This window comes from Anser anser (genome assembly GCF_964211835.1).
Source record: "Anser anser genome assembly, chromosome: 19".
NCBI classification, from domain to species: Eukaryota; Metazoa; Chordata; class Aves; order Anseriformes; family Anatidae; genus Anser; species Anser anser.
The window spans coordinates 4435972-4459049 of NC_139740.1; the positions used below are offsets into that span (position 1 = coordinate 4435972).

General features: G+C 55.6%; 1 protein-coding gene across 4 annotated transcripts; it reads right to left on the minus strand.

The window, feature by feature from the left end:
• Window positions 1-36: 36 nt before the first annotated feature.
• On the minus strand, window positions 37-21562 carry LOC310883780 (bMERB domain-containing protein 1-like). Of its 4 annotated transcripts, none has more exons than XR_014573861.1 (7): window positions 21392-21562; window positions 13029-13149; window positions 7205-7278; window positions 3749-3863; window positions 3553-3626; window positions 2964-3207; window positions 37-2466 (listed from the first exon to the last, which is right to left on the minus strand). XR_014573861.1 is itself a non-coding variant. In XM_083804635.1 (7 exons), the coding sequence occupies exons 1-6, from the start codon at window positions 21453-21455 to the stop codon at window positions 2823-2825; spliced, it is 567 nt and encodes a 188-aa protein (XP_083660761.1). In that variant the 5' UTR covers window positions 21456-21560; the 3' UTR covers window positions 37-2466; window positions 2790-2822. The 4 variants fall into 4 exon arrangements, 3 of the variants coding, with proteins under 3 accessions (XP_083660761.1, XP_083660760.1, XP_083660759.1); XM_083804635.1 differs by lacking the exon at window positions 2964-3207 and adding an exon at window positions 2790-2941 and having other exon boundaries at window positions 21392-21560; XM_083804634.1 differs by lacking the exon at window positions 2964-3207 and adding an exon at window positions 2782-2941 and having other exon boundaries at window positions 21392-21559.
• Window positions 21563-23078: the final 1516 nt, after the last annotated feature.

Below are 23078 nucleotides of genomic sequence, written 5' to 3' on the forward strand. Positions count from 1 at the left end.
TGCAAAGGCCCCAAGCAGGAGAAGATATTTACAAGCCAAGCTTCCAACAGACATTTATTTGTTTGGGTTGAAATCAATGCACATGAACGAGTGTCGCTCCCGTGTGCTGCGCACCTTTGCCATCAGGTAAAACACAGGCCAAATAGGATTGTATGACCAGGACAGCAGCCTGTCTTCCACAACCAGCCACACAAACACAGCCGGCAAACACAGAGCAAAACAGGTCAGGATCCTCCCCGTCTCCTTCCTGGCCATCCTCCCTGCCTGCCCAAGCACTGCACAGCAGCTGAAGTCTGGCTCCTGGGGCCTGGAGGTGTGGAGGTAGGGATGAATTTGGGGACCAAGCAGTGGATCAAGGGCCCTTCCCGGCCTTTGGCTCCCTCTTGGCCCAACAAAACATCCTGGCTCAGGAATTCACCCTTCCCAAGGCCTGGGGAAGGCGAGCACAGTGAGAGGGGTCTTGTAGGCCCTGAGCCATGGGTCTGCGTGGGTCTCAGTGAGCACCCACATTGCTCCACGTCTGGCTGCAGCGCTGCCAGGCACAGCAGCCACGGGACAGGGTCTGGAAGAGCAGAGAGCAAGAGAGGCCCGATCTGTCCCGCCAGCTCCAGGCTGGATGCTACTGATGCTGGCCTGTCACTGCTGCTTGAGCAACAGCCCCGGCCGTGTATTGCGGTGCGGAGGCACCTCGTGCTGTTACACCAGGCTGGCAAAGCAGAGGGAAGCTCCCTGCGACCCACTCACTCCTCTGTGATCCTCCCTCCAGCCTGCAGTGGAGCCTCCCCAAAGCAAGGGGAACACCAGGAACCAGCAAGGGGTGGTTGTAGGATGCAGCAGGTCGTTAACAATAAGCAGCACAAAATGTAAGCAGGCTTCAGACTGAGACCATTGAGGTCAGCTCAGAGGAGACCTGAACCAAAGCGGGGTCAAGTTTGCTAGAGACGGCCAGGTACCGTGACAGCCTGCTGGGGCCCTGCACCCCAGCCTGTGAGTGTGCAAAGGGATTGCTTAAGAGCTCGTGGACTTTCATTGCTGCTGGTAAGAACCACATGGAGAGGAGATTGTGCAGGAAGGACAAATGAGTGGAAACCCCCTTTCAAAGGTTAGAGAACTGGGATTTCTGGCAGTGCTGATAGAGAAATGCAGGAGGAACTTGGACCTGCTTGTGACATTGCACCAGGAAGTGTCCCACCTGCGTGGTTTTATAGGGATGAATGTGCTTTCAGGTGCAATGAGAAGAGACAGGTGGGCTGTGACCTCTCTGGCATGGGCACGCTGGCCCCTGGGCCAGGCAGAGGCACCCACCACCTCCAGGCCCACCGGCAAGCTGCAGCAGGGCTGAGCTGAAGGCCTCAGCACTCTGGCCAGAGGGCAGCCCAAGCTCCTGGGCAGCCACCCGAAGGGGAAGCCACCCTAGGCCACCCAGTGAAACCACACCACCCTACAGGGCAGGCAGGGCTGGAGATGTGAGAGGCCTTCACACTCCCTGAGGAGAGCCCCTGTCCTGCTGCAGTGGGTGTAGCAGCTCTGGCTGTGCCGTCTCCACATGGGGATGCTCAGAAGGGACAGCAGGACTGAGACACTGGGTGACCTCGGGGTGCTGTGAGCCCTTCACACAGGACTTAGCTCATGGTGCCAAGCCCAGGGGCACTGGATGGGTGCTGGAGGGCAGGGCTGAGTGCCCTCTTGGCAGTGAGGGTGTCTCTCACCTGCTCTTTCCACCTTCCCTGCCACATTTCTAGTCTCCCGTTTGGATTCATCTTCCTTTGCATGTTGCTCTGTTCGTCTGATTTTGTCTCCTTTCCTCTTTTTCTCTAATTTCCTCTTTTTCTTTGGAGCTGAAACTGAACCCAGTAATAGCGAGGTGGGGAAAGCAGATCATCTGCCTGTAGTTCAACACACTACAGCTGCACTCAGGTGAAAACATCACAAGAACTACAAGAATTAGCCCTTCATTCAGCTGGCTCAGGGGACTGCCCTTCCCACTTCCCACAGATCTACCCAGAGCCACAGGGGACTTGGCAATAACATCAAGGCAAACACAACAAACCCCAGACCAGAGACATTCCCCACAAAGTCCTTAGGAACCATCCCACAGAGACTCACAAGTTGGTACAAGGCCAAGGATGAGATCTGTGGCAACAGCGTGTCTTGGATGGTGGAGCACAATGTTCTCCAAAGGTTAGCTCCGAGTGCTTGTTTTATTACTCTGGCAGGTGCAGAACCTCTTTGTTGTGGGCTCACTGCTGCACACACCTCTGCCAAGCTGAGCTCAGGTGGGATTCAGTGTTGATGTCATGGAGGAGACGACCATTGACGTGGCACCAAGGAGACATGCCATCATTCAAGCTTGCACCAGCCCACTTGGAAAGTCTCTTCAGTGGCGGTGCTGCAGTGGGAAGCATGAATAATGACGGGAGGTTGAAACTCTCGGAGGACAGCAGATAGTGGACTCTGGCTGGAGACCTGGGGAGAAAAGGAAAGAAATAGGAAACCATGGGTTGCAACCACATTATCCCCTTCATGCTTCTCTCCATCTCCTCGGCCTCCTCCCAGCCATCACCTCTGCTGCCTCCCTTCCAGCCCCTTTCAGGACACAGTGGGGCTCTGGCATCTTTCCCCAGTGACTGCCCCATAGAGCAGGGCTGCAGCCTGGTGGTCCCTCGCACCCCGTTCCTGCTGTGCCAGGAGCCCTGTGTCCCATATATCAGCGCTCACCCACCCTGTACGGGCAGCCCCAGTACCCCAAGGAACCCCTGTCACCCAGCCCAGGAGGCGTACACTACCACGGTCATGTCCTGTGCAGAGGAGCTGGGGACTGGCTACATGATGGAGCAGGTGAAGCCACAGCACTCCTTGAGCAGCGTGAGGCCTGTCTTGGTCATATACGGAGCGGAGGTTTGCTGCCCCCTGGAAGTCATTTTTTTCTCTTTGACAGGAGCTATGGAGAGAGGCATTGTTACCTTTAGGGTTCGTGTGTGCTTGCTGACAAGGGCACAGGCCCATTGCTTCTTCCGAGAGCTCCTCTCAGGGCTGTGGTGCTGCCCCTCCTCACGCAGAGGCACTGGGACCCCAGGCAGGAGATGCCCACCACACTGGGGAGGTGTTCCTCCAGCAGTGATGGAGGCACAGGGAAGGGTGGCCTGCCACCAGAGGCCATGAAGAGAGGACGGCTGGATGGATACCGTGACTTGTGACCTCAGCTAACTGTGTGATGAAATGGAAGGGGATGGTTAGAAAAGGTCAGATGAAGTACATGAACCATGAAAGGACACCCACTTGTCCCAGCTCTCATAGGACATGGTGGCTGAGAAGTGCCAGGAGGGTATATGGAAGCACAGCATCTCTACTGATTTGTGATATTTCCACAATATGATCTCAAACACCAGCACCCCAAAGTTGCCATTTCCCCACACCCTCCTCCAGCAACAGACGGCCTCCAGATAAGCTCGCCCTACAAAGAGCAATGAAATCTTGTGAACAAAGTGCTTAGTGAAGGGAGAAACTGGCAGGGAGGTTCAATGGGAGGAATAAAACTCATCGGCCACCTACTTGCTTTCTGGAGGTAGCTTTTGGAGAGCTTACTTTGCAGGAATTCTGCCATTTCCTTGTCTTCTTCTCTCTCCCTGTGATAAAGAGATTGGTTAGCACCTGGGAAATGAGCAGCGAGGCATCTGGCAAGGCATAACGCCGATCTAAGGACAGATTGCACTGTCCTCATTGCAAGGAATAAATTGTACCCAGCTACCTGAGCCTCTCAAACTCCACATCATCCACCAGAAAATCCCGAGTTTCCACAAGCTTGTGTATCTGCTGCACCAGCTCCTCCTCCCTCTGCTTCTCCTCGTTGGACTTCTCGGTCTCTGCAGCACAAGAAGCACATTTCACATACCAGCGGTAGTCATCCCTCCCGTGCCAAGGCCAAGCTTGCTCTGCTACACTTGGGAGCAGATATGAGAGTGGGGGAAAAAAACAACCCAAAGTGCCTGGACCCAGATACAGGCTGCTAAATAAGCGACAACCTCATCTCAAACCACCTGGGTCTGGCGTCATCAAACTTTGGATTTTGGGCTTCTCCCCAGAATTCCATGGGAATGAGCATTGCAAGATGCAACTGGGAGCTTCACAAAGCAGAGGAAGGGTCCCCAAGCAAAGTGGTTTCACTGGTGGGACAGCATGGCTCTCTAGGGGTCAGTGCTGAAGAGGGTGGGCACCTGGTCCCAAGGTGCACAGAAATGTCAGACTGAGATGTCATCCTTCTGCCAGGATGTGCTTAGCCCACATTTCCCCTCTCAGCACACCCAACTATGGTCTTAGCCTGCAGAGACCCCACCCGGCTGTCACTCAGCCAGGTCCTTGAGAAACCAGCCAGGGATCCAAGTGACTCAAAAACAGAAGGGGGGAATTATCAACAATGCCCATGTGCTCTGGGAACACGTTGCACCACTATCCCATATAGAGAAAGACATGAAAACACGATCCACTGCTTTTCATAGCCTTATTCCCTGCTGAGCACCGTCCCTGTGATCTTACCCAGAGCATCTGACCTTTAAAAACACTTACATGGGCTCCATCTACCCCCAATGACAAGGATGACCGCAAGTGTCTGCCAGGCTATTTTGAATGTCCTAGCCCTGGTTGTCACCTGCACCCCCAGACTGACCTAACTTAAGCACTTGTGCCACGTATCTTTGGGCAGTGAGTTAGTGAAGACCCAGGAAACTCTCACATCACTGTGATGTCATGTTCTATATAAATTGGTACATACTGGCAAGCAGGATATGTGGAGATCTTTGGGGATTGGACTAGATGACCTTTAAAGGTTCCTTCCAACCCAAACCACTCTATGATTCTATAAGATGATAGAGGAGTGTTAAATCTAAATGGAGAGCTACCTTGGGAGGAAATTGTGACTGTCTGTGCTGCAGCTATTTAACACCATTTCTGAATTCAGCAGCCAGCTCCAAAATCAATCCAGCACACGATGGATCAATCTCCAGTTTTCCTTCAGCTAAATAAAAATGCAGCAAAATTCACAGTATGGAGCAAACCCTGTCAGCGGGGTCTCAGCAGTTACATAAACTGTGGATTGATTTGTAGTTTAAAGTCTGCTATGTACTGATGGAAGGTGCTGCTGTGGGGGTCTGAGTAGAAGGAATTCATTATCATCATGTTGTTGGGAACACCCCCAGAAAACAAAGGCTTCTCCTCCAATTGTGGTTTTGTGCAGGGAGTGAGCTCGAGCTCCCCGGCAGAAAAACCTGATCTGGGACACAGACACAGGTCCTTCACCATGAAGAGTTAATGGAAAGTCACAGGGCCATGGCCACAGCCTCTGGCAGCAGCTCCCACCTGTCTGGTAGGAATTGAAGCACTTTATGGTGTCATTAGGATGCTGTGAAAATCAGAAACATCAGGCTGGCCACAAACATATCGGCTTAGTTGGAGTTCGTTAGCAGTCTGCATTCCTGAGTTAGAGCATGTCAGAGTTAACCCACTGTACAAACGCTGCACCTTTTTTTCCAACCTGCTGATGTCAGAGTCCATCATGACCACGGTATCTCTCTGAATTATTAAAGGCAGTTTGGTCTGGTGAGATTTCATGCCACAGGTCTGGCTGAGCTCTGAGTAAGCACTGACGTCTTTGAATCCTTCTCTGAACCAAACCTCAACACCCATTTTTATGAGTGATCTGCTGCTACAGTCTCACAAAGCCAGCAATTTGCAGGATTTTTCCAGCACAGCCTGATCTGAGCCAAGTTATAAAGAAGGCAAAAAGAGCATCCCTCATGTAAGCAGCATTCCTGCTTCAGCTGAATCTGGGAACACTGAAAAGACTTGAAAATTAAAGACCAAAGCATATGAAGGAAAGCCAGCCACATTCCTCAATCTTCAGAAAACAACAAGTTTAATTCTGTTCCTAAACTAGCATTTAAGTCAAGCCTTAATTTACAAACTAGAAGCTGTTTGAATTAAAAATCCCTACGAGATGTGGGTCTACATTTCTCATGCAGCTCCTGTCTTCATGGCAGAATCTTCCCCCCCCCCCCCAGCCTGAACCTCCCTCTGATGCGGCCAGGTTGTATTAATCTGACCAAGACCTGCATATTAAGCCGCTGTTGGGCTCTAACCTGCCTCAGTCTGTGTGCTGGTGTTTCACAAACACACACAGCATAGCGTCACTACGGCAGCAGAGAAGGTCCCCGCCACCCTTGGCTTGGGGATAACCTCGGGCACAGACCCGCTGAGCTGAGCTGCTCTGGGAAGCAGATGTGCAGAGCTGGACCCAGGCATCGCCCCCTGCTACCCACTCCGTGGTCTCAGTGAGCACAGCATCTTCAGCGAGGTACCTGTGGTGGAAGTAACCGAGGTCCGGATCTTAAGGCTCGCATGAGTACAAATAAGCAGGGACCTGACTCCCACCTGGTCCTGAAAACACAGCCAGAGCCCTTCCTGGGGCTGAATGGGGGTGTCCTGGGCGGTATCACAGCTTTATGAACAGCGATGGCAATAGCGTGTGGGGAATCCCTTCTTGTTCTTTCTCATTCGAACCTGGAGTTGTTTGGTGTGTGCTTTCATTAAAGTATTTTGGCTGAAGGGGATCCTTTAGAGAGCTGAGATTTGGCCACAGAAGGGCAGGGCAGGTCTGGCTGTGACAGGGACACCCAGCACCCACCTTACCCTGGCTGCAACCAGGAGCCCTGCCCTGGCAGATGTTGCCCTCTGCCCTGCCGCTGACAGACATCTCTGACATGGTCACAGCATCAATTCATTGCTTTCCATGCTCTTGAGGCCTCTGAAGGCCTCTCTCATCCCGCTGCCTCCAAGGTGCGGTCTCACAATGTCCCCTGCTTCTCCCCTCAACTCACCCAAGCCATGTTCTCGGTGGACGCGGCAGGTCCCACCATTCACTGGAACTTAACTCAACCCTTCCCTGTCTTCCCCCTCTACCAGGCCCATGCTGCTCCTCAGAGGACTCATATTTCTTCCCCTTCTGTTTCCTCTGCTGTCCGCCCAGGCCTGGACGAGGTCTCCCTGTCCCGAGAAAGACCTCGGGTCAGACCCAAGGAGCCAAGTTCCTGCTGCTTATGCAGCAGCAGCATCTCAAGGGGGGACCTGGTGAAAAGCTTCTTGCATTTCATGGCAATCTTTCTGCTGAGTGCAGAGGCAGGGTGCAGCTCTTTGAAGTCTTACAAAGCCTTACCTGGAAGGGCTATCAGTTTTTGAAGCTCCTTTTTCAGCCGACTGATTTCTTTGCAAAGCTGAATGTCATCCATCCTGCAGAGACACGAATGAAACCACTGAGGGAAACGCTGGGAGAGGAAAGGTGTAAAACATCCAGAGCAAAACCCAACACATGCCCTCAGTGCCCATGGTGGGGAGCGCAGATCTACCTGCCTTCCCATGGGAATCGGCAGCCACTTCATCTCAGAGCTGCTTTTGCAGCTAAACGGGTTGTGTCACCAGCTGTTGGCAAAGCAAAAGTTTTGTCACTCTAATGACAATGATACCTTATTAAAACCTGGCACATGCAATAGCAGCTGTGTTTCTTCTCCAAAAAAAAAAAAATTACATTCCTTAAATAGCAAAATCCAAAAGCAAAGGGAAACTGCCACCACCGAAAAAAGTCTGACACTTTAATACTGGCTTTCTGCAGAAATGAAAAAAAAGAGTCAGAAAAATGAAATACAACACAGGGGAAAAGTGTGCAAACTTTGCAGGTGCCCGCTGAGGAGCAAGGTCATTTCAACAAGAGAAAAGGTACCTGCTGAAGCCGTGGGCAATGAAATCATCTCACGCCAGCAGCAATACACCAAGAAGGACAAGCCCAAGGAGGCACCGAGCTTAGCCCAGGTGTCAGCGGCAGGGTGGCACACACTGTGCTGGGGCAGCGTGGTGATGCCCGGGGAGGAGGAGGAAGCACCATGGATGCTCAGCCACCCCCAAAGGTACACCAGTGTGAGTGCAGCTAGTGGGGAAGGCTTAACCCAGTTTACTCATTGATTTATCACAAAAAGAATCACATGCTTGTGCCCTCACTGAAGCCCCACTTAGACAAGATCGAGGAATGATGATGTCTGGCCACAGTGAACTTTAATGCCTCAGTTTGAAGGGTTTTGTGCACTCTCCAACGGTGAAGGAAATCCCAACAGCTGACAGTGCTCATGGCTGAGACCTCCCTCTACCATGAACCAAGCCACCCTCAAGCATCTCCCTGGGTAGGTGACACCAGAAGGTGAGAGAAGTCACAACCCCAATAACCAAGTGCTGCCCCTGGTTCGTCGCTGTGCTCCCCACCACTCTCCTGCCAGCAGCCTCTAGCATTAGAGCTCTCCTTGCTTTGTTCGAGGTCCTTTCCTCCAAGTCCTCCTGCCTTCTGCCAGCAGCTCATACGGAGAGTGAGCAGTGATGCAAGGGCCACCAAGCCCCATCTGCCTCCCTTCAGTCTCTAGCACTGCATCAGCCTGGGGCTGGCCAAGGCCAGCCACATCTCCAACAAAAGCATGATGAGACTGACCCATCTGACGCTTCTGCTCCTGCTCTGAGCCCTCCCTGAACACCTCTCACATTATCCCTCGCTGGGAGGACTGGGAAAAGTCAAAGTTGCATCCCGAGCCTCAGCACTGTCTGCCCAGCTGGCAGCTGCTAAAGCAGCTTCTCCTCGGCACTGAGGCACCCAGGAAACAAAGCTCCCTAATCAGGGGATTTGGGCCACTGGCTCATTTGAAATCAAGGAATCAGACAACCCATTTTTTTTTTACCTTGACAGAGACTCTGTATGTCCTCCTGAACCCTACCAAGCACCCCAGCATCTTAGCATGAGCTTCGCAAGGTCATCCAAGACCTGAAGGCAGGAGAACTCGCCCCATGGATGCTGTGCAGGGCGCATGGCAAAACATCCATCCTGGAAGAGCTCAGCTGAGATTTTTAGGAAGCTCCACATCTGTGAGTGATGAGAAACCCTAAAACACGATCTGTGTCTACAGATAATACACAGTCGACTCACGAGCTGGTGCCACCTTGAACAAATGTGCCTTCGTTATTAAAAGCCCTGTCTGCACCTTCAGTAATCCTGCCGGCCCTTCCACTGAGTCACGCCGTCCACCCAGTCTGATATGAGTCACACTGGAGCTACTCGAAGCTGCAGCTTTGTCAGCTGTGCCGAGGACACCAGAAATATTAATTAGAGAAAGGAAAACGAACAGACTGATGAAGAGGGACCCCGTGTGATATCGCTGTAGGAGGAGAATATCCCAGGCGGAGGAAGTCTTTCCTCTTGGCTCTGTTATTCCCTTGTTCCATCTGACAGTGTCTTCATTTGTTTGCAGACTGCACTGAGCAGGTCCACCAATGCCAACGGCTGGCAGCTGTGTGGGGAGAAGAGGGAGGTCTGTCTGTCCTCGTATCGCCTGCTCCTCGTGCCTTGGTGGCTGAGCCCTGAGCTTGTGTGAAGAGCATGAGCAGGAGGGCTGCAGAGGACACATGGGCAACTGGCTGATTGCCGGTGATAGACTTATTAAAATTAAAATAAAGAGTCAAATGATAACTGAAATATTAAAATTAAAATCGAATTAAATCATTTGAAAACTGATAATAAAAGTAATGAACGGGCACTAATAAAAATTGTCATTTCAATAAAACTTGGGAGAGATTGCAAAGCCAAGCAGCCAGGAGGCTGCTGCTGGAGCTGGGATTATTTCTGCCACCTGAGATAACGTTGCAGCATCAGCCACGGTTGTGCTGCCCCGCCTGGCTCTGGGATTGGAGCAGGTCACTCCTGCACGGAGTAGTTGAGGCGTGAAGCTGCACCTCTCGTAGGAAATTCAGACCTTTCTTTTGCCCTATAAAGGAAGAAATACCGGGAGTGTCATTGCTTTCCTCAGCACAGACATCTCAGAAATGTTGGAACGTTTTAGGTTGACATCTCCAGCAAGAAGAAAACAGTGATCCCTACGGACTGACTAGACGAGTCACATCTCCGCTTGGTGGCACATCAACAGAGATGTCCGTCTCCCTGAGCCCTACAGTCCAACTGATCCTATTTTTTCCCCCCATTGGGAAAAAATCCCCACTGCAGCCCCACATCCCCATCCTGTCTAAACCCATCGTGCAGAAGCCAGACCTGGGAGTTCCCTTGTCCCCAGCAGTGGCTCCCAGCTGCTCAGACATGCAATTGTGGTGCCTCCAAAAACTTCCCAGTGATGAACTTTGCAGCTGTACCCACCCCAGGACATAGAAAACAAATAACGGGATAAGGAAAACCAAGAGCTGTGAGTTTTGACAGCACCTGTGAGATTTAGGTACTGGTTGCCATGGAAAGCATTTAAGTACTTCACTTTTTATGACTTCCAAAAATCCTTTTCAGCAATAGATTTGGGACAAACTGTGCTGATCCCTCACAGAGGTCATCACTCCAAATCTGAGCCACGAGACCACAGCCCAGCTCACGGCTACTGCAGGCAGCGGGTTTACACGGGCACTGCCAGGCTCCTGTCATCCCTGTGGTGCAGGCACCAGCAGAGACCCAAACACATTAAAACAGCAGCATGTCAAGTGCTGCAGCCCAGTAAATACAGTTTTTTGCAATTACCATCAAAAAATCCCAGGTTTTGGGCTGACCTGACAGCATGGGAGTTCAGAACTGGGCTGACTATAGCAAGTTAGTGATATAAAAAAAACATAATCAATTCAGACCACGAATGCTAGTATCATTGCAATTCAAATCATAACTGCGTGTTGAATTTTGATTTGGATCATTGAGATTTTAATGAGGCCGACAAATAACATCTCACTTCCATGTGCGTGGCATGTTCGCTCTTTGCCCACACCAGGACTTTGAGGGTTGCCCCAGGGCAGTGCAGGGAGCTGGGAGCCCCATTTCCATGGGTCTGACCCGGCTTTCTGCAGCCCTGAGCTGACCCAGGGCATGGCCCCCATTATGTTCCTGGCTCAGAGGTGTCTTGGCCAAGCGCCCTGCTTTACCTCTCGCTGATGGCATGCAGGTCTTTGCAAGCTGGAGACCACATGCATGATATGCAGAGCTGTGCTGGGAGCGCCGTCTGTTCATCTCACGCTGCAGTGAGCCTTCCAGCCCCTTGGATCTTTGCTTTTTTTCTCGGCTGCCTCCCAGTCGCCTCTGCCCGCTAAGCCAGAGTCAGGACTGCAGACCCCAGTGGCCCCAGAGGGGCTGTGCAGCTTTGTCGCAGCTTTGCTTCATGAGCTTTTCTCTTGTGGCCAACTCTCTTCGTCAAACTGGCTTTATTTCTGCCTTTTCGGTAAAGCTCTCGACACAGTTTCTCATAAGATCCTACTGGACAAAATGTCCAGCATGCAGCTAGACAAAAACATCACATGATGGGTGAATAACTGGCTGACGGGCAGGGCTCAAAGGGTTGTGGTAAATGGGCAGCCTGTCACCTGTGGGGTCCCCCAGGGCTTCATTTTAGGGCCAGTCCTCTTCAATGTTTTTATAAACGATTTGGATGTAGGACTAGAAGGTGTTTTGAGAAAATTTGCTGATGACACTAAACTTGGAGTTGTTGACTCTGTTGAGGGTGTAAAGGCCTTGCAGAGAGATCTGGACAGATTGGAGAGCTGGGTGATCACCAACCACATGAAGTTTAACAAAAGCAAGTGCCGGGTCCTGCACCTGGGACGGGGCAATCCTGGCTATACGTACAGACTGGGCGATGAGACGCTGGAGAGCAGCCCCACAGAGAGGGATCTGGGGGCTGTGGTTGACAGCAAGCTGAATATGAGCCAGCAGTGTGCCCTGGCAGCCAGGAGGGCCAAACGTACCCCAGGGTGCATCGAGCACGGCATCGTTAGTCGGTTGAGGGGAGTGATTGTCCAGCTCTACTCTGCGCTGGTGCGGCCTCACCTCGAGCACTGTGTGCAGTTCTGGGCACCACAGTACAAGGACGTGAAACTGTTGGAGAGTGTCCAGAGGAGGGCTACAAAGATGGTGAAGGGCCTAGAGGGGAAGAAGTATGAGGAGCAGCTGAGGTCACTGCGCCTGTTCAGCCTCGAAAAGAGGAGGCTGAGGGGAGACCTCATCGTGGCCTACAGCTTCCTCACGAGGGGGAGTGGAGGAGCAGGCACCGATCTATTCTCTTTAGTGACCAGCAATAGGACCCGCGGGAATGGTGTCAAGCTGCGACAGGGGAGGTTCAGGCTGGATATCAGGAAGAGGTTCTTCACCGAGAGGGTTGTTGCACAGTGGAACAGGCTCCCCAGGGACACTGTCAGGGCACCAAGCCTGTCAGAGTGTAAGAAGCATTTGGACTGTGCTCTTAGTCATATGGTCTGAATTGCTGGGTAGACAGGAGCTGGACTTGATGATCCTTATGGGTCCCTTCCAACTCTGGTTATTCATGATCCTGTGATTCTTTTTGTCAGGGCCACTTTGATCTTGGCACTCTGTGCACCCAAATTCTCTGTGCTGATACTCCAAAAGGGAAGAGCTCAGTGGAGACCATTGTGCCAATAACCTGGAGTGTGGGTAAGTCAGTCCTTCTCCTCCCACACCATAGCAGATACCAATATATATCCTGAGAAAATGTTCCTCATCACCCTCAGTCACTGCAGCACAGTGACTATTGATTGCCTTAAATATGAAAGGCATCCAAAATTTTACTCCAAAACTGTTCTGACTATTGCTGTGAGCCCTGGAGAAAACCCTTCCCTCCACATTTGGCTGCAAAGGCTGCGCTGGGAATGAGGGACCGAGGCTGGTCCAGACACATCGGAGCTGGGAGGATGCATAACGCTGCAGCGTGGGGACAGTAAACTGTGGGCGCATGGCTGTTCAACAGCCAGAGATCTGCGCGCTGGGGCAAAGCAGTATCTTCAGAGAGCAGCAATGAGCCACCAAACCTCGGGTCCCTTCCCAATCCCAGCCCAAGAGCTGAGCATGAACCTGCTGAGAAGATGGGGTGCTCATGGTGGAACACAGGCGTGTTATAGCTTGGTTAAACCCATGCCATGAACTCGGTTTGCATAGAAATAGGCTGGCTCCCAGCACTCACATGTATCGCAGCTCCGACTCCCTCCTCACCAGGATCTCCCTGATCCTCTCGATTTTGAAGAGCTCCCCTTCGATGTCATCGATGGTGGTGGTGGAGTCGGCCATGGAAACAATTTCATCCTCTGTAAAGGAAAACAGAGCCACATCAGCCAGCAGCTGACATTTAAGGTGCTGAGGACGATGGGGTTTCCCAGACCCCCTGCAAACACCAGACAGCATCACCAGTAAGCATGCGCAGTTTTAAGCTCTTTTCCAGGTTGCTGCTGCAAGAGGAAACAGCCCGACATGTTCATGGAAAGACCACTTGGGGAAACAGTCAGGAAAAGGGGATGTCACTGACTCAGGACAAGAGGCAAAAACATCACAGCAAATTGTGGGAAAAAGAGGCTCTCATATTTTAGAAGAGTGCGGTGGCAAGCTGAGGGATGGGCAGGATGAGAGTCCAGCAGACATCATCCTGCTCTGACCACCAGCTCTGCCTCCAGCCATGTCCCACTGATGTCCCACTGATGTCCCACTGATTCACGCAGTGCCTGCGAGCCTGCACAGCCTGCATCAACCCCCAGCCTGTTTTATGGGATAGATGAGGCCAGCTCCCAGCTCCCTGCCAGTCTGGCTCTCAGCATCATGTCACCGAGCTTGTTATCAGTGACGTGCAGCAGCGCATTCATCACACGCAGGCTAATCTGGCTCTCCTGTGATGTACACGCAGCACAGGTCAGGGAGGGGGGGGCTCAGCAGCTACAGCAAGGCCAGGCTATGAGACAACATTAACAATCATACACATCAGGGGAAAACTGTGCTTCCTTTGGATCTCCACAGTGCACATCTCTGCTGCGAGACTTTGCCTTTCTGCAGCCCTGTGACTTCGCCCATGCAGGGCAGGAAGAGATCAGTACAAAGGCACAAGGCAAAGCACCCCGCACTCACTGGTCCTCTGCCCCCAAAACTGCTGGAGAAATTGTTCCCAGAGTGAGGCATGTTTCCAATGCTGCTGCTGGTGGAGAAGGTTTAATAGTGGAAATATGAATAGTTTAGGTTAGCATAACTGGTTTGGGGAATAGTTCTCTTCCCTTTCAGGCTTAGAAACGAATGAGGATTACTCGGAGAATGCCTCCCTCTCCAGCAGCCATCCAGGCCACTTTCAGCCAACACCAGCATGCCAAATCCTCAGTCGTTCCCCATCCTAAACTCTTGGGATGCTCCTAGGAGACAGCGCCTGCTCAGGACAGACCAAAGGATACGTGGGCTGGACACAGCGTGGGGCTGGATGCGCTGCCTCCCATCAGCTCTTGCCTCTGCTGCAAACAAGCCCAGGACCCCCCCCCCAAGTCCCCGGCCTGGTTTCCATCGGCCTGAAGGGGTTGCTAAGGGACCGGACTGGGGTTGCTACGGGACCAGGGATGCGGTTGCTACAGGACCGGGCTGCTGTTGCTAGGGGACAGGACCTCGGTTGCTAAGGGACCGGGATGCTGAGCTCCCATCCCGAGCATCCCGCTGCACTGCCACCCCGCAGCGCCTCGCGGCTGCGCCCGGGCACGGGCAGGGGGCTGGTGGCAGTGCTCACACCTCCCTGCAGGTGTGCCCTGCTCACACGTCCCTGTATGTGTGCCCTGCTCACACCTCCCTGTATGTGTGCCCTGCTCACACCTCCCTGCAGGTGTGCCCTGCTCACACGTCCCTGTATGTGTGCCCTGCTCACACCTCCCTGTATGTGCCCTGCTCACACCTCCCTGAAGGTGTGCCCTGCTCACAGCTCCCTGTATGTGTGCCCTGCTCACACCTCTCTGTATGTGTGCCCTGCTCACACCTCCCTGTATGTGTGCCCTGCTCACACCTCCCTGTGTGTGCCCTGCTCACACCTCCCTGTATGTGTGCCCTGCTCACACCTCCCTGTATGTGCCCTGCTCACACCTCCCTGTGTGTGCCCTGCTCACAGCTCCCTGTGTGTGCCCTGCTCACAGCTCCCTGTGTGTGCCCTGCTCACACCTCCCTGAAGGTGTGCCCTGCTCACACCTCCCTGTATGTGCCCTGCTCACACCTCCCTGAAGGTGTGCCCTGCTCACACCTCCCTGTATGTGCCCTGCTCACACCTCCCTGTGTGTGCCCTGCTCACAGCTCCCTGTGTGTGCCCTGCTCACACCTCCCTGTATGTGTGCCCTGCTCACACCTCCCTGAAGGTGTGCCCTGCTCACACCTCCCTGAAGGTGTGCCCTGCTCACACCTCCCTGTATGTGTGCCCTGCTCACACCTCCCTGTCTGTGCCCTGCTCACACCTCCCTGTGTGTGCCCTGCTCACAGCTCCCTGTGTGTGCCCTGCTCACACCTCCCTGTATGTGTGCCCTGCTCACACCTCCCTGAAGGTGTGCCCTGCTCACACCTCTCTGTATGTGTGCCCTGCTCACACCTCCCTGTATGCGTGCCCTGCTCACACCTCCCTGTATATGTGCCCTGCTCACAGCTCCCTGTATGTGTGCCCTGCTCACAGCTCCCTGTGTGTGCCCTGCTCACACCTCCCTGTATGTGTGCCCTGCTCACAGCTCCCTGTATGTGTGCCCTGCTCACACCTCCCTGAAGGTGTGCCCTGCTCACACCTCTCTGTATGTGTGCCCTGCTCACACCTCCCTGAAGGTGTGCCCTGCTCACACCTCCCTGTATGTGCCCTGCTCACACCTCCCTGTGTGTGCCCTGCTCACAGCTCCCTGTGTGTGCCCTGCTCACACCTCCCTGTATGTGTGCCCTGCTCACACCTCCCTGAAGGTGTGCCCTGCTCACAGCTCCCTGTATGTGTGCCCTGCTCACACCTCCCTGAAGGTGTGCCCTGCTCACACCTCTCTGTATGTGTGCCCTGCTCACACCTCCCTGAAGGTGTGCCCTGCTCACACCTCCCTGTATGTGCCCTGCTCACACCTCCCTGTATATGTGCCCTGCTCACACCTCCCTGTATGCGTGCCCTGCTCACACCTCCCTGTATGTGCCCTGCTCACACCTCCCTGTATGTGTGCCCTGCTCACACCTCCCTGTATGTGCCCTGCTCACACCTCCCTGTATGTGTGCCCTGCTCACACCTCCCTGTATGTGTGCCCTGCTCACACCTCCCTGAAGGTGTGCCCTGCTCACACCTCTCTGTATGTGTGCCCTGCTCACACCTCCCTGTATGCGTGCCCTGCTCACACCTCCCTGTATATGTGCCCTGCTCACAGCTCCCTGTATGTGTGCCCTGCTCACAGCTCCCTGAAGGTGTGCCCTGCTCACACCTCCCTGTATGTGCCCTGCTCACAGCTCCCTGTATGTGTGCCCTGCTCACACCTCCCTGTATGTGCCCTGCTCACACCTCCCTGAAGGTGTGCCCTGCTCACACCTCCCTGTATGTGCCCTGCTCACACCTCCCTGTATGTGCCCTGCTCACACCTCCCTGTATGTGCCCTGCTCACACCTCCCTGTATGTGCCCTGCTCACACCTCCCTGTGTGTGCCCTGCTCACAGCTCCCTGTGTGTGCCCTGCTCACAGCTCCCTGTATGTGTGCCCTGCTCACACCTCTCTGTATGTGTGCCCTGCTCACACCTCCCTGTATGTGTGCCCTGCTCACACCTCCCTGTATGTGCCCTGCTCACACCTCCCTGTGTGTGCCCTGCTCACAGCTCCCTGTGTGTGCCCTGCTCACACCTCCCTGTATGTGTGCCCTGCTCACACCTCCCTGAAGGTGTGCCCTGCTCACACCTCTCTGTATGTGTGCCCTGCTCACACCTCCCTGAAGGTGTGCCCTGCTCACACCTCCCTGTATGTGCCCTGCTCACACCTCCCTGTATGTGCCCTGCTCACACCTCCCTGTGTGTGCCCTGCTCACACCTCCCTGTGTGTGCCCTGCTCACACCTCCCTGTATGTGCCCTGCTCACACCTCCCTGTATGTGTGCCCTGCTCACACCTCCCTGAAGGTGTGCCCTGCTCACACCTCCCTGTGTGTGCCCTGCTCACACCTCTCTGTATGTGTGCCCTGCTCACACCTCCCTGTATGCGTGCCCTGCTCACACCTCCCTGTATATGTGCCCTGCTCACAGCTCCCTGTATGTGTGCCCTGCTCACAGCTCCCTGAAGGTGTGCCCTGCTCACACCTCCCTGTATGTGCCCTGCTCACAGCTCCCTGTATGTGTGCCCTGCTCACACCTCCCTGTATGTGCCCTGCTCACACCTCCCTGAAGGTGTGCCCTGCTCACACCTCCCTGTATGTGCCCTGCTCACACCTCCCTGTATGTGTGCCCTGCTCACACCTCCCTGTATATGTGCCCTGCTCACACCTCCCTGTATGTGTGCCCTGCTCACACATCCCTACAGAAGGCAGCGGACAAGCAGGTAACACACACAGGGTGCAGACCGAACGGCCGCCGTGCACCTGTAGGCAGCCGCTCCCTGGGGCGGCTCCCTGCACTTCGGTGCGGCTCTAGGCCTGTCAGGGAAAAGCTGCATTGCTCCAAGTGTCCCTGCAGTGACCAGGCTGAAATGACAAGGCTGACTGTTTTACAGATGCTCCAGTAAACAAAGACACGAGCTGACTGCAGCTCTCATTAGCCAAGGACAGATCTGAGCCCTGCTCGGAGCACAGGGGTGGGCCCGGCGGAGCGGGACTGTCACTGCTGGCCTGGGTGGGTGAACGAACCCCCCAGCACAGCTCTGATCACTGGTGGCAGAAGTTCGTGGCTCAGGTCATCAGCCAGCTGCTTCCCACCCACAGCGGTGAGCACAATGGCTTGAAACAGGTGTCAGCATCGCTCCTTCTCCCTTCTCATCCCAGAACCTCATTAGCCGCAGCCGTCCCAGCTGCGGGAATGAACCCTCGCCTGTGCACACGAAGGGAGGAGGAGGCAGTGCTGGGCGATGTCAGCCCACAGGCAGCTGCCCACAGCGGTGAGAGAGCTGCTGGCTCGGCTCGGGCTGGGTTCAAATCAGCAACAAGGGAATTCAGCGTGGCTGGGGACACGGTGCGCAGGAGGAGCTGCCCTCATGCACCCCGCGGTCACATTTCTGTAGGACAGCGGAGGCTGCAGGTCAGGAGTGACCCGTGGGGTGGGGACAAGGGACAGGTCTACGCCATGCAGCAGAGCAATTGTTGCAGGATTTGAGCTGGAAGCTCCCCTTGGTGGTGTGGTTGGGACGGGGCACTCTGTGTCCCTAAGGCAAGACGTGTCCTCAGCACGGCAGGGAAGATCTCACTGGAGCAGTAAGTCCTGGAGAAGAGCTCTAAGCAGGGAGTCGTGTGCCTGGAGCTGCTTAATTCAGGAGGGAGGGCAGCCCCAGGTGAGAGCTCCTGCAAAATGAAGCCCACAACCCTCTGGCAGGAGCACCCTCTGCCTCTGCCATTCGGGCCTCCGCCAGCCCCCAACTCTTCCCTCTGCCTCCTTAAAATCTGCCCCAAGCACCTTCTCCCCACCCGTTCTATTTTCAGTGAGGAATGGAGAAAGTCCTCGGGATCAGAAACCCAAAGCTGCTGTTGCTGGGCTTTTTCATAAGGGTGAGGCCCTGCCCAACATCAGCCAATCCTTCACGTTGATTGGCACCAAGAAAAAACAAGGGCTTGGGAAGCAGGACCGGAGACACTGTGGGGTGCAGGAACACCTGGGCAATGGGAAACAGAGCTAATCCTCTGCACGAGAAACATCCATCAACCCTCACTAGAAACCAGTGAATGCATAGAGGCAGCAACCCACCAGCTACTGATAGGATACCCTACCCTACAGGAGGCTGATAGGATTAGCTTGCTGGTGGAGACCCCTTCCATCCACCAGCATCTGCCCAGGACCACAGGCAGTCTTGCCAAGAGCTGAACATCTGAACAAGGGCAGGGACAGGAGCACAAGATGGGCAAGGAGAGGCTGACAGAAGCAGGTTTGCTCAACCCGAAGGAGAAAAGGTGAAGGGGGATCTCATGGCTGTCCTCAGCTACCTAACGGGAGGAAGCAGAGAAGAGGGAGCCAGACTCCTTTTGGAGGTGTGCAAAGATCAGGTAAGAGATGGTGAGCACAAGCTGGAACATGGGAGGTTCCAGTTAGACAGCAGGAAAATGTTTCCCCTTCAGGAAACAAGAACTGGGACTGGAGAGGTCAAGGGATCTGATCCTTGGTCCAATATTCCTTCTGGACAAGGCTGTGAGTGACCTGACCTAACTAAGCCTGCTTTGAGCAGGGAGTTGGACTCCAGATGTCCAGAGTTTCCTCCTGACACAAATTCCTCTGTGATTCCATGTGATGACGTAAGTCTGTGACAAACGAATGGGATTTGCATGGATCTTCTCTGCTAGTGCAGGAGATGCTTTCCCCAGGCAGACGCGGGGGATCCCAAGACCCTGATCCCCCCAGCTACAGGCACAGGCCACACCACAGCTCCCCGCGCAGCCTGGGGCCCCGTGCAGCCTGTGTGATGGCAGCGACTCCATAAAGCCACCGCAGATGGAAGCGTGGACACTCAGAGCTCACGAGGGACTGAAAGCCCTGCAGACAGCTGAGATAAAGATGTCCCCAGAGGTGGTTTTGCCAAAGCTGAGAATGGGTTTCTAACACCCATTTCTAAGTGCCTGGCACCAGCGAGGGGCTACGGCAGGGGCATTCATTAAACGTGTGTCCAAGCTCACAGTCTGAGTGTCCCTTCAGGGGTGCAGTGGGATGACCGTGTGTGCAGCCACGCTGCCCAGCGCCCCTTTGGTCCGGCAGCAGCACCAGGCACAGAAATCAGCCCCACACACAGAAATCAGCCCCACACAAGGAAATCTGCCCCACGCTGCCCAAGCAAAGTGCCCCAACAGGCAGCATTTCCAGCTGGGAAACCAAGCAAGGGGAGAAAGCTTTGATCTCAGCTTGGGGATGCTCTGATCATCACGCATGGCCCAGGGGAAGACAGTATCGTTAATGAGGAGTATAATAGCTGGAGACTTTCACTCCGTATGGCTTTGGTGAAAACATTTAGACAGCCAGCAGCAAGTCTGGGATGAGTCACAGCAGCAGCCAGTTCAGGGTTGAGTTGCGAGCGATTTATTTCATGATTAAAGTTGGGCGGCTGATCGACAGTGCCCCAAGGAGGGGGGTCAGGGCCCTTTACCTGGGCCACATCCCAAGAGGCCTTTAAGTCAGCTGTGGGTTTTTCCCTGCCATAGAAAGCAGCATGGGCAGGAGGCACTCAGCCCACCAACATCAGCTCTTGCTCTGCAAGTTTGATAACAAGAGCAACCGCAACGTGCTGCCCGTCTCTGGGGCAGCGTTTACAGAGGTGGCACAGTGCTTGTCCCCTGCGGTGCCCGGCAGAGGGACATGAACCTCAAGAACCTGCAGTGCACGGCCGAGCACACCAGTCCTGCAGGACAAGCTCAGACCCCTGCACGCCCTCGCCCAGACACTCTTCTCAGGCAGGAGATGGCGGGGATAAATATTGCTGCTCTGGAAGGCACAAAGGAGAATGATGGACACTTCAGGTAGCTCTCCGTGGAGCCGAGCAGCTTCACGGGCAACAACCCCACAGCAGCATCAAGCAAGGTGCTGGAGTTTGCTCCATGCCTCCCTCCATGACTTTGCGGCTGCTTGCCCCTGTCCTGCTGGGTGCAAGGGGTTAACGGGGAGCAGAAAGGGACGGGGAAGGGCAGAGGTTGTGCTGTCCATAGGTTAGGACTACAGCTGGAAGGATGCCCTGGCAGGAGGGCTGCAGGAGCCTCCTTTCCGCAGGGTGCCCACAGCCCAGATGTGAGGGATATCACCTCCCACCCCAAGGCCAGGTTCTATGATTTGGGTGATCCCCCTGGACAGACCTTCCCCCCCCCCCCAGGACCACCCCATTTCATTCTGGAGGAAGTGGTCAGAACGGGAAAAGGCAGCGAAGGGCAGCGTGGGCACCCAGCCTGCCGGTCACAGCCGTGCCCACAGCCGGGCCTGACAGCAGGGCGGCTCCGCACCTCTCTGGGCAGCACCAGCCGGGTGGGGGGCTCATTCCTCCCTCCACCCTTCGTCCCCTCCAGCCAGCCCTCTGTCCCTCCATCCTTCCTCCCCTCCATCCATCCCTCGGTCCCTCCACCCTCTCTCCCCTCCGTCCTCCCGTCCCTCCAGCCCCTGCTGTCCATCCCTTCTCCCCCAGCCGCCCCTTCCCTCCCTGCAGCCTCCTTCCCCCACTGCTCCCCTCCCTCCCCGTGCACCCCGTCCCCCCGTCCCTGCCCCGTTCCTCCCCCGCCCCATGCCCGGTGGCTCCCCCAGCCCGAGCCCCGCTCCCCTTAGGGCCGGTACCGCTGCGGGGCGCCCCGCGGGGCTCCGGTACCCGAGCCCGGGGGGGGGGAACCGGAGGGGTGCCGGGGGCAGCACCGGAGCCACCCGGGGGAAAGTTTGGAGCTCACCTGGCTCCGGCCAGCGGGTGGACTCGAGCGATCCGTACCGGGGGGGGGTCCGCGTCCCCTCCATGCCGCAGCACGGCGCGGCCCTGCCCGGCCCTGCCCTGCCCGCTCCGCTCCGCTCCGCCGGGCGGGGACGGGGGGGGGCTCCCGCCGCTCCCCCCCGCTCCGCTCCGCTCCGCCGGGGCCGCCGCGCCCCCTGCCGGCCGCCGCCGCCCCCCCGGCCCCGGCCCCGGCCCCTGCGGCCCGGCCAGGCCCGGCCCCGCTCCTCGGCCCCACCGCTCAGGGGCTCTCCCCCCTCACAAGGCCGCGGGGTGGGCCCGGTCCCCACCCAGTCCGTCCTTTGTGCGCTCCCCCTCTCCCCTTCCCGCCTCGGAAACAGCCGGTAAAATAAATAAATAAAGGATAAAATAATAAAAGTAGCCCCCCCCCCCCCCCCGTCACAGCAGTGGGGCTGGAAGGTGCTGCCTGGTGGAGCCCCCGGGCTTGGGGTTCCTGCCAGGAATGGGGATGTGGGGGTGCAGAGCCGGCATGGGGCGTGCTGCGGGGGGATGCGGGGTTCAGCGGGGCCCCTAAAAGCAGGGCGAGGAGGTGGGCATGGGCGGCTGCACTTCCCATCATGAGTAACTTCCCCCTGGGGAAAAATAAAACAGCCAAGTGTTTAAAAAACGTTCAAAAATACGCGGTGGTCTGGAAGTCAAAGGTTTGTTGGCAGCACCCACTGGAACGGGGATTGTGGCTGTGAGAGCTGCTCCTCTCCTCCCGCCACCGAGCTCTTCTGTGGGATGCCGCAAGGACAGGTGTCACCACCCCAGTGCCTTCTCCCAGTCCGGCAGTACTGGGACGGTGGGGAACCGGCATGGGCTTAAAACCCTCCCGCTTGCAGGGCTTCACATTGGTCATACTGTCATGGAACCACCTCGGTTGGAAAAGGCCCTCAAGGTTGTCAAGTCAATCATCAGCCTGACCTACCGTGTCCCAGCACTACACAATGTCTTGTAAATACTGCCAGGGATGGGGACCTCACCGCCTCCCTGGGCAGCCCCTTCCAGTGCTTGCCCATGCTGTCCATGAAGAAATCCTTCCTGATATCCGATGTAGGAGACAATGGCCTCGCTTCCCATCACTCGCTGCCTGAGAAAAGAGACCGGCACGCACCTGCAGCCTCCTCTCAGGCAGCTGCACTGGGCGGTGAGGCCTGCCCTCAGCCTCCTCTCCAGACCGAGCCGCCCCAATTCTCTCAGTGGCTCCCCCCAGCTCCTCTCTGCCAGCCCCTTCGTGGCTTTGCCGCTCTCCTCTGCCCAGGCCCGAGCAGCTCAGTGCCCTTCTGGAGCTGAGGGGCCCAAATCTGAACGTGGTGCTGGAAGTGCAGGCTCACCGGTGCTGTGCACGAGGGTACAAGACCTTCCCTGCCCCGCTGCCCACGCTGGTCCTGAGGCTGGCCGGGGTGGTGCTGGCCTTCTTGGCCACCTGGGCACGCTGCTGGCCCGTGGGCAGCTGGCTGCAGACCAGCATCCCCAGCGCACCTTTCTGCTGGGCACCTTTTCCAGCCATATCCTTGAGCCCATGTCGCTGCACGGGGTGGCTGTGACCCAGATGCAGCACCCCACACTTACCCGTGTTGCAGGCCATACAGCTGCCCTCAGCCCACCGGTCCAGCCTATCCAGATCCCTCTGCAGAGCCCTCTTACCC